The sequence below is a fragment of the Apis laboriosa genome, unplaced genomic scaffold (assembly GCF_014066325.1).
Source record: "Apis laboriosa isolate Shangri-la unplaced genomic scaffold, ASM1406632v1 scaffold68_cov148, whole genome shotgun sequence".
Lineage (NCBI taxonomy): Eukaryota > Metazoa > Arthropoda > Insecta > Hymenoptera > Apidae > Apis > Apis laboriosa.
Window position 1 is genome coordinate 699844 of NW_025224135.1, and position 11973 is coordinate 711816.

The 11973-nt window shown below is 38.2% G+C and overlaps 1 protein-coding gene across 4 annotated transcripts in view; it reads left to right on the plus strand.

Annotated features, from left to right (window-relative positions):
- Nucleotides 1-5212, plus strand: part of LOC122718703 (homeobox protein cut) — a 113194-nt gene extending 107982 nt beyond the window's left edge. For 2 of the 4 annotated variants that reach the window (XM_043943966.1, XM_043943967.1), the window contains exons 7-9: nt 831-1467; nt 1619-1892; nt 2189-5212. In XM_043943966.1, coding sequence (XP_043799901.1) covers nt 831-1467; nt 1619-1892; nt 2189-3894 — 2617 coding nt within the window. In that variant the 3' untranslated portion in view covers nt 3895-5212. The remainder of the gene's footprint in view (nt 1-830; nt 1468-1618; nt 1893-2188) is intronic. The other 2 variants (XM_043943968.1, XM_043943969.1) reach the window with 2 other exon arrangements.
- Nucleotides 5213-11973: the final 6761 nt, after the last annotated feature.

Sequence of the window (11973 nt, forward strand, 5' to 3'; positions counted from 1 at the left end):
AAAAAAAAAAAAAAAAAAAAAAAAGGAAAAATTATTATTCGATTAATATCTCGAATTAATTGTCAAAAGCATGCGTAATTTTCGTTTCGATCGAAAATTCCGGTTTAATTCCGTTTCGTCACGGTCGTGCATTCGATAAATATTGTCTGTCGCGCGGAAAGAAAATTTATCGGCACAATTCAACAGAAAGAGATCTCTCCGCGAAACACGAAAAGATCATCGTATCATCGTATTTTAATAGTTTATCCCCTGCCCCCTTCCCGTAAAAAACGTAAATACTCATCGTGCCAAGAGTATGACTCTCCTGCATCGTCGAGTTACCGTTTCGCGTCAGCGTAATAAACGAAATCCCTTCTAATCGAGAAGGATAGAGAATGGAAGAAGAGAGGCGAGTAGAAGAGAGAAACGCGTTTGCGTGGAGCGAAAATTTGCAAATTAACAAAGCGAGACGTGCTTTGTTAAAAAAAAAAAAAAAAAAAAAAAAAAAAAAGAACGCACGTTCAAAGACTGGTCTATATACACACAGTTCAGGCACATATCTCTCTCTACATCCTGAAACCGATAGCGCATCCCATAGATCATGTGAGTCACGGTGGATCGCGGCCGGGCGCAACACGCGGAGAGAACTATGCCGAACGACGGAGTGACGTGCGCGGCTAAAATTAATATGCCGCTATATCTGTTTCGTTACTTAACACGAAAATGTCAGGTGTAAACACGGGCTTTTTTTGGCCGAAAGCTCGTATTACATCCACTCTCCCCATTGTAGTTACGGGGGATCTCGTTACGATTGATCATTATTGAGGACAGCAAGTGACCTCGATTAATAGTGGCGCGATGTTCACGCACTTTTTCAGCGGCACGCAGGAGGATTTCCGGCTGGCACTTGGCGCGTACCACCGTGAAATGCAGAAACTGAACGCCACACCGGGTCAGAGCCCTTCGCTCAGCGGACTGCCGGGATTGGCCGGGCTGCCCGGCCTGTTGGCGCTTCAGCAGCAAGCGCTTCAGCAGCACCACCTGGCGACGAACGGCGGAGGCGTCCAAGATCTGAGCCTGGGCAAGGTGCAAGATCCGAGGGGGAAGATGATAAACGGTGTTACGGAGGAGGAGAAGGAGAAGATGGAGGAAGCGATGAGACACGCGGGTAGCGCTTTCTCGCTGGTGAGGCCGAAACAGGAAGCTTCAACGGCGCCACAGTCGACGCCAGGTGGATCCAGCGCGAGTTCGCCTCTCGGCAACTCGATACTTCCACCGGCAATGACACCTAGCGAGGAGTTTTCGAGTGCAGCGGCGGCTAGCCCTCTTCAGAGGATGGCCTCCATCACCAATAGTCTGATCAGTCAACCGTCCACGCCTACTCACCACACGGCCAACCAGAGGCCGCTGAAAGCGGTACTTCCACCCATCACTCAACAACAGTTCGACTTGTACAATAACTTGAATACGGAGGATATAGTTAAGAGAGTAAGTGGCGCAACTGTCGCTTCGGCTTAACCTATCCTTCCTTACCGTCGAAATGGCGTCGTGTCCAAGATCCCGCTCGTTTTATCTCTCGCGATCGTTGTGATATTGCGTATTTTTCGATCGCGAAACGATCTCAATTGATTTTTCGCAGGTGAAGGAACAATTGTCTCAGTATTCCATCTCCCAACGTTTGTTCGGCGAATCCGTGTTGGGCCTGTCTCAAGGATCCGTCTCCGACCTGTTGGCGCGTCCCAAACCGTGGCACATGCTGACGCAGAAGGGCCGCGAGCCCTTCATCAGGATGAAGATGTTCCTCGAGGACGACAACGCGGTTCACAAATTGGTGGCCAGCCAGTACAAGATCGCCCCTGAGAAGCTGATGAGGACCGGCGGCTACGGTGGCCTGCCTCGTAAGTTTAACTCAGGTCAATATAGATGTTTTGTTATTTTACTAAAAAGAAAAAAAACCAAAAAAAACACGACATAGTTTGGGAGCTCTGATGGACCGTGGCTGGAATGCTTGCTGCCCCACGAATAGAGAGAAGCAAAGAAACACGTGTTCGAGTGTGAAATGTGATTTCGAACGAGTTGGAGAGAGAGAGAGAGAGAGAGAGAGAGAGAGAGGTTTAACATTCTGTAAAACTGAGCTTTCGGACTATATACTCTGAGAGTAGTACGGAAGAGGGGTCGACAAGATTTCAACGCCCGTTCTCGTTTACAGCCTGCGGAACACCGATGAAGCCCATGCCTCCCACGAAACTGGTCCAGGAACAGCTTCAAAACGCAGCGAAGGCGCAGGCAGCGGCGCAAGCGGCTGCCCAGGCAGCGGCGCAGCACCAGCAGGAGAACCAGGCAGCGGCGGCGATGCAACTTGGCCCCCCTCAGCAGAGTCCCCAACACCCTCAGCACCCTCAACCGCCACCGCCTATGATGCTGACTCCGCCCGGCCCCCACCACCCCCACGCCCAGCTCAGCATGCAGGAGCTGCAGAAGAAGCAGCAACAGCAGCAGCAACAGCAGATGAACCTGCACTCCCCTCACCACCAGATGGCGCCCTCGCCCCTCCGCGGCCTCCATCCCCACATCTCGCCGAGCGTGTACGAAATGGCAGCGTTGACCCAGGACCTGGACACCCAGACGATCACGACGAAGATCAAGGAGGCGTTGCTCGCAAACAACATCGGGCAGAAGATATTCGGCGAGGCCGTGCTCGGGCTGTCGCAGGGCTCCGTGAGCGAGTTGCTGAGCAAGCCCAAGCCTTGGCACATGCTGAGCATAAAGGGACGGGAACCGTTCATCAGGATGCAATTATGGTTATCCGACGCTCACAACGTCGACCGGTTACAGGCGCTGAAGAACGAGCGCAGGGAGGCGAACAAGAGGCGGCGTAGCAGCGGCCCAGGCCACGACAACAGCTCGGACACGTCTAGCAACGACACGGCCGAGTTCTACCACGCGGCGTCGCCTGGCCCGGGGCCGGCCTCCGCCAAGAAGCAACGGGTCCTATTCTCCGAGGAGCAAAAGGAGGCCCTCAGGCTGGCGTTCGCCCTCGACCCTTACCCCAACGTGGCCACGATCGAGTTCCTCGCCGGCGAGCTTGCCCTCTCCTCGAGGACGATAACCAACTGGTTTCACAATCACCGGATGAGGCTGAAGCAGCAGACGCCCCACGGCCAGCCGGAGCCCCAGTCGCCCAGGGAGCCCGGCCAACCGTTCGACCCTGTCCAGTTCAGAGTATTATTAAACCAAAGACTGTTCGAGATACAGAAGGAGAGGTTGGGCCTGGGCAACGTTCCCCTACCCTACACCCCCTACTTCAACCCCAACCTGGCTGCCTTGGTAGGGAACGCGTTGAAGGAGCAGTGCTCGGGCCTCGACCTGTCCATGAGCGCCTTGAAGAGGGAGCCGAATCAGGAGTTCGAGGACGAGGACGCGGAGGACGCGATGAGCAACCTCGGAAGCGAGGACTCGGAGGGATCGGCGGGTAGCATAAAGCGGGAGCCGGCGGAGACGCCGACAGCGCCTACCACGGTCAGATCGAACAGGAGGAAACCTGCGGCGCCCCAGTGGGTGAACCCCGAGTGGCAGGAGCCGACCAGGGGGGCGGGGGACGAGGTGATCATAAACGGTGTGTGCGTGATGCAGACCGACGACTACGGGGTGAAGAGGGAGGCGGAGGAGACGATCAGGGTGGAGCCCACTCCTGTCCAGGACAGATACGAGGAAGACGCGCAGAGCGACGTGTCCTCCGTCTCTGGGAACAACGGCCAGGACCGGGACAGCCCTTTGCCAAGCCCGAAGTCAGGCCAGAACAGTCCGGTCGCGTCGCCGAGGCCACCCTCCACCCACCAGACGCAGCAGTCCACCGAGGGGAGCCCCAAGGAAAGCGTGGTGAAACACGAGCCGGAAGAAACGTGGGATTATTAAACGACCGATCGAGATCGAGTCATGGTGTCCGCTGTTTTTTCGTGATATCCGTTTTCGTGAGTTTGGACACGGGAGAACGGTGTTTGAAACCGCGTGAGCGAGAGAGAGAGAGAGAGAGAGAGAGAGAGAGAGAGAGAGAGAGAGAGAGAGAGAGGAAGAAAACATGCCAAAATATAATGCTGCGATCGAGTTACGCGGTCCCGTTCTAGCGTGGACTACGGCCTAGTTAAGTTCGTAGAGAGGGGGGAAAAAAAAACCAGTCATAGGATTCGACCAGGCCTGGTTGGTCGATTCCTGCCTACCACGAGGGCATTATCAATAGGGAGGAGGCAAATACAAAGTTAGGAATTACGTGAAACAGAAAATGAGTAAGAAAAAGAGAGAGAGAGAGAGAGAGGAAAAGATAAGAAATAATAAAATAAAAGACATGTCAGTGAAATTATTCGAAAATTGTCGGAAACAATTTTCCGACAGGATGAACTGACCACTGGAGTGGTCGGAGACACACGTTGCTTATCAAAGCAAGAAGACGGAGCTCAATCAAAAAGAAAAAAAAAAAAAGAAAAAAAAAAGAAAGAAAGAAAAGAAAAGGGAAAAAAAAGGAACTCTTTTTTTCGTAACAACGCGTTGTTTCTGTGCGAGTTGATGGGTCAGAAGTGTGGTGTATGCACAGTTGCTATATACGTTCGGCGTGATTCGATAATTGTTAGAAGACTGTGAGACGCGACGAGACAGAGCCTGGAGAGGGGGGGATGGGAGGGAGGGGAGGGGGGGGGAAGAAGATAATAAATAAAAAATAAAAAAGGCGTTCGTCGCACATTCACTCGAAAAAAAAAAAAATCCGAAAGAAAAACCCTGGCCGCTTCCGTTTTTTCCTTCGGTGGAATTGTTGGAGGGGTCGAAAGGTAGTGAAAATAAAATATCGCGTGAAGGAGAGAAAGAGAGAGAGAGAGAGAGAGAGAAACGATGATCAATCGGTGAACGGAAATGGTCCGGGTTCGATAGAGTGCAATCTACGAGTAACCAGAAAGTTGTTAGATCGAATTATTATTAATTTTATCTAATTATGCGGCGAAGATGAGCGATTAATAATTATTGCATAATTGTGATTCATGTTATATTGTTTATACACTTCTCCTATCCCATAGTCATTAAGCTGTTAATGTTATTACACTCCGCTCTCCGACTACGTACCTTTTTTTGTCTGTTCGGTTATTAAATAGGGCGCGTCGTCTTTCGTGAAGGAAGGAAAAAAAAAGGAAAAGAAGAAAAAAAAAAAAAAATAAACAGAGTAAAGTAAACGATTAGGAAAAGAAAATTGTGTCCTCTCAATATCTTCATCCTGCTACTTGCTTGTCTATCTCACTTCCGAAGGGGCAAGCATTAATCATCAAGGAACTTCGGTTAGTATTATTGTTATCTTATTCTTATCTTTCTCTCCTATTCTTTTCTTTTCATCGTAATTCGTAGTTCGTGGTTTCCGTTTGCTGTTCTTCCGTTCTATGGACAAGCAATGCAGGATCAAGAAAAGAAAAATCTGTCCACTTATGAATATAGTTCTTTATGTTCTTTTTTTTTTTCTATTTCTACGTAGAGAAAGAGAGAGAGAGAGAGAGAGAGAGAGAGAGAGAGCGAGAGCAAGAGAGAATGAGAAAGAATGAGAGATACGAAGCGATCGGTGATCGAGGTTATCAGTTACTACCAATATTACCGTATTATTAGGCTTACGTTATCACTGCTATTTTATTATTATTACGATTATTATTATTAATATTATCATTATTATTGATTATATTGTATTATTTTATTACCATTCGAATTTTAATCGCGATAATGACACGGCTTTTAAAGCCAATGTGATAGAGCTTATATGCGATGATAAAAAAAAAGAAGAGAGAGAGCGAAAGAATGAAAGGGAGAAAGAGAGAGCATGCGTGTGAGAAAGAGAAAGAAAGGCGAATGTGCCGAAAGGCCGGAGACTTTCTTCTGTGCGATGAAGATGCGCCGGCATCTTTAAACCGGATGTTATAAAGCGGTGGCACTGTAAAGCTTGCATCCATATGTAAATAACTGTACAAAAAGATAAAAAGAAAAGAAAGAAAGAAAGAAAGAAAAGAGAAGAGAAGAAGAAGAAACTCGGAACATGCGAAAACATTACACGTACATCATCTTGTATATTATACTTAATTACCACACTTAACTCTCTAATAGCGGTATTATTCACAGACACGAAACTAAAAGCGACCATGTACAACGACTCCTTAACGCTACGTTTCCTATACTATAGACGATCGAACGATGAGTAATTGATCGTCGATAAAGAACAAATTTTGAGACGAGTCTTCTTTCACCGATGTATATATATATATATATATATACATATATATATACACATGGAAATATGTACATGGAAACGTGGCTTTAAGGTAAGCGCGACGCGACGGGTCATAATTATGAAAATTACCGTACACTATCAATGCCTGAGAAGGGAGAGGAAGTGAGGGTGAATGAGTATGCTTGTATGAGAGAGACAAAGGGCAAAAATTATCCTCGATATTACGAATCAAACTTGTATTTACCAGATTAAATTTTAATCTTCGATTAAATTCTAGTCCGCAATTTAAACGAACAATGGCTAAGGGGAATGAGAGAGAGAGAGAGAGACAGAGAGAGAGAGAATGTGAGAAAATGATAGATAGATAGAATGAATGAATGAGCGAGCGAGACAGAGACGGATAGACAGAGAGAGAGAGAGAGAGAGAGAGAGAAAGGGAGAGAGAAAGGGAGAGTAAGTGGACGAACGAACGAAAGAAGAAAATGAATGAGCAAAAAAGACGACATGCGATCGACAGCCAACCGGTGAGGAAAACACTTAAACAAAAAGGGCATTGCTAATTGAGAGATCAGTGATCCGACATTCTTTTTTTCTTTTTCAATTTACGTTGGTTTTTTTTCGTCAATTTTTAACCATAGGGGGGAATAGTGTCAACTATACATAAACATTACTATTATCACCTTTAATGCTAATGTCACCCTTATTATTCAAGTTATTACTATTATTATGATTATTATTATTATTATTATTTTTTTATTTTTATTATTATTATTATTATAATTATTATTATTATTATTATTATTATTATTATTTTCTTTTTTTACTTTTATTTTTATTATTATTATTATCTTTATCATCATCATCATCATCATTATCATCATCATAATCACATCATTATCATTATCATTACCATTACCATTATCATTATCATTATTATTACGATTATTATTGTTATTATTGTTATTGTTATTATTGTTATTATTATTATTGTTATTATTATTATTATTATTATTATTATTATTATTATTATTATTATTATTATTATTATTATTATTATTATTATTATTATTATTATTACGATTATTATTATTATTATCTTTTCCATAATTATTACAATATATCATCTCGTAACTTAATGACATCGACCAGTCGCATGGGTTGACGATCCACCAATGACATCGAAAAATATCAGGCAATATGATAATACAAAATCAATAAACTATGAAAGAAGAATGTACATGTAGGAAGGAAGGACGGGGATCAAAAAAAATGTATACAATGCCTGTCAAATCGATCATTTTACAACCCGATGAGACCGTCCGATTGTCAATCTCATTAGGTTACGACGCGAAAATTTCCCGCCACACCGATCGTCACCGATTGCCGCCGATCGTAGCCGATCGTTGCCGATTGCCGCGCAGCTGATTAAACAACATGTAACCTGATTTTAACGGGGGACGATCGGCGCTGCGGCAAAACTCCTTTTGTTTCATCGACTCCCCACCCCCTCCCCCCCCCCCACACACACACAATCCCACCCTTTCTCTTTTCACGGTGTTTTTTTTTTTTCTCTTTTCTCTTGTTTACTCGAAACGAGACGCGAGGCATATAGGTTCTTCTGTAGATACCGAATAGACTCTAGATAGCAGATAGCTTTAATTATTTAAGCGGTAAACGGTAACTTTCTAGGCGAGCAATCACCCGGGTTTAGGGTGTGGAATTTGTAATATAGCGGGAGAGAAAGGAGGTTCGTGCGGACAAACGAGCGGAGGTCTCACACACAAGGACCACCGGAAGGAGGGAAAAATCATATCGTAAACCTAATAATGAATATTTTACAGAAGCGAGGCAAAATAAACGGGGAAAAAAAATAAATAAATAAATAAAGTGAATAATAGAGAGAGAGAGAGAGAGAGAGAGAGCGAGAGCGCGAGAGAGAGCGAAAGAGAGAGAGAGAGAAATGTAAGGATAAAAGAAACTCTGTAGATAGACGTTCAGAAACATTAAAAGAAACAAAAGAGAGAAAAAGGGGGAAAAAAGGGAAACAAAAAAATAAAGATTATCGTGGCTCTTGTACAAGGTGCCGTTGGTTGCGCCGCGTGAAATGATCAAAAAAAAAAAAAAAAAAAAAAAAAAAATTTTGGGGAAAAAAAAAAAAAAAGGACTGGAAAGTGAGGAGCGAGATATTTACACGCCGAGAATGGACATTGTCATTCAGTAGTGAAAATAATTGTATTAAAACAAAAAAAAAAAAAAAAAATAATGAAACGAGAAGGTTTACCTAACGTAATAGTTTATTGATTTGTATTTCATTTCAAATTGTATTATAGCTTAAAGATTATCCTGTACATTGCATACACATACACACGTACACACTCACACACAAGCACTATTGTTTTAAATTGTACGTTTATGATTATTATACGAAGATAAAAAAAGAAAAATAAATAAGGTATACAAAGTATTGAAGACACATGAGAAATTTTATTCTGAATCTCGATCTACGAGAATCTTCGACGATTCCTTTAAGATTTGTAGAAATTACATCTTCAGAGGCATCGAGCCGTGTATATATATGTATATAAATATTTTTTTCCAACGTTTAATAAACTTTTTTTGTATTTTACAACGCATTTTAAACGATATAAATTATACGAATTATTTTAAATGGAGGTAATAAATTTTATGATAATTTTAAAAATTACTTTGTTTTTTTAAGAGGGAAATACACTTTTTTTTTTTTTTTTTTTTTTTTCATAAATCATTCGAATCTAACTGAAAACACGTGTAATATATACAGAAATATACAACTCGATGTCTCGAACGATACGACTTACAGTGGTGTACAGATCAATTAATTCTCGTTTGGTAGGGAAACTTGATAAACAGTCTACATCGATCTGAATCCCGCGATAGCGTTAGACACGCAATAATACGATTTAAACACAATACGAATGGAAAATTCTCTTTATTGTATATACGTATATGATTATATTATTCATATCAGTGTCTCCTTTCAAGAATTTCTAAATTAAAACGACTGTATTACAAATTTTATAGCGATTATTCTATTGATCCCTCCATGTTTTGAATTTAATTGTTAATATTTTTAAATAAGAGAAAATCGTTGTTTCTAATTTACGTATAAAAGATATTATTTTTTAATTTCTCATAAGTATTTTAAAGCTTCAAGATGTAAAGATTTTTTGACAAATTTATTTCAGTTAAAAAATAAGATAAAATATAAAAATAATTGTAATGATATTCAAAATAAATTTCATTTCATTGAAATTATTATATTCCAAATTTAAAATATTTTAAGAATGTAAGTATAAATATTTCATTATTTTTTATTCATATAAATTCCATTTTAATACATGTTGATAATAAAGAAAATCATCTATGTCATATGTATTGAAATATCGATCTCGAAAAATCAAGACGTTTGTTACAGTTTTACAATTTACTATGGTCGAAGAATGTAAAAGACGTAAAAAATACAATTCATCGAAAATAATTCATTCAATAATTAAACTAACAAAACTTATCTGATATTGATATATTTTTATTATCTTCGAATAGTAATATCGTTTTCTAAATTTTAAAGATTATATCTTAGACGAGGTTAGCATAAGATAAGTATGACATCTTACGGAATTTTGTAACTAACGTTTTGAAATACCGACTTCGAAAAAAGCAGAATGTTTCTTACGCCCTCTGCGATTTATTACGGTTAATATTGAAACTATATTCATGTACTCAAAAAAAGTATATATACTTACATATCTATATACTACGAAAAGAATTTCTTTCTTTCTTTCATTATTTCTTATACTTTTTACTTGTGTTACACTTGAGGCATACAATAGATGGCGCTGATATCAATATTTATATACCTTATCTCTATCTTTCTTATAATATTTTATTGAAATTGAAAAATTCGTATTATTTTTATTATATTGTAATAAAAAATACGAACGTAATTTTGAATTTATGGATAATTCATATATTAATCTATCTATAAGTTAAATCTATAATAACAATCAAAAAATCTCATTTTTGTGATTTTTATTGTTATTAAAAAATATGAATTTCATTTATTATTTTTAAAAGTAATGAAATTATATTTCTTATTTTTCATTAAATGAGAAAAATTACAATAATTTTTATAAAGAATGAAAAACTATACTTACTGTGTTTCTTAATACAATTCCAAGTATGTTAAAAATAAAATCATTTAATTCGATTTATGAATAAAATCAAAAAATGAAATATTAATACACTGTAAGACTAGATACTCTTTTAAAATAATAAAAATTATTTTTAATTTATCATCGTTTCTAAGAACAAAAATATAATCTTAAAATTATGTTAGTTTAAAATTTAAAAAAAAAATAATTTAAATCTAATTTTCATTATTATTCTGATATTCTTATATCTCATCAAATTATAACTTTTGATATCATTTATGTATTATTAATTAAAATAAAGTAAAATTTTGACATAGTTTATAATAATAACATAATAAATATATAATTAATGAGGATTTCTTATTGGCACTTTTATTATGTAGTAGTATTTAATAATAAATTATTTTCTATTATGGAAAATATTTATGAATTTTTAAAATATTTTTTAATTCATAAAAAAAAAACAATGTTATTTTGAATAACGAGAAGACAAAAATTATATATCTATAGATTATATATCTTTTACATTTTGCACTTAAAACATAAATTCTTTTTTTCTTTCTATGATTAGTAATTTGCAAAAAATAATTCTTTATATGTTTTAATATATTAAAATAAAAAATTCTCAGAGAAAGAAACAATATAAAGAAATACAAAATAATTTTAATCTTCAAGTGAAAAGAGCATTGAAATAATGAGATCGTCCAATTTTAACTAAACTGTTTTTTTATGAATTTAAATCATGTAACTAATAGTTGCTATCATAATTATATACAACAATTATAAATGTATTTGATCTTAAAAACTTAATACATTAAAATGAACTTTCATTATTCATTAACGAACACCAAAATTTGTACTTTTCTTTAAAGATTATCTTATATATATTAAAAATTGTACTAATAATAAGTATTGATGAAATTAAAATTTATAAAAATATAAAAACATTAACAAGTTTATATTAATCTCATTATATCATACTGGCCATCTTATTCAAAATATATTTTTCAAATTAAATTTTTGACATTAATATATTTCCAAAATTGTATTGTCATTTTCTTCTGTTTTCAATTATATATATATATATATATATATATATCTTTGGATTTTAAATTTATGAAAAAAATTGTTATTGACGATCTTATTATTGTAAGCTCTTTCTTAATGAGCCATACACGCGTAAGACAAGCAAATAAACTCGCCATAGCGGTTTCTTAAAACATGTCCATCCTTTTTTCCATTATTTCCCTATAGACTCGCTAATATTTTTTTACGTTCCAATTCAACAACAACAACGCAAGGATTTTAATGAAAAATTTGTCGATGTATACGTATATATCACAAATGATGATAAAACTTTATTTTTTTACTCTACCAAACGTGTCAGCATCGTTTCTTTTTTTATCGAAGGGCGGGTAGAAAAAGCGAGAAAAAAATTACTAAAGCAAGTGCAACGGAATTTACGAAAAGCAACTACGACATTACTTTTATTACGTCATCCTACGTATAAATACCGAACATCGAATTGTGTTAAGTTTAACTGTTCGGTACGCG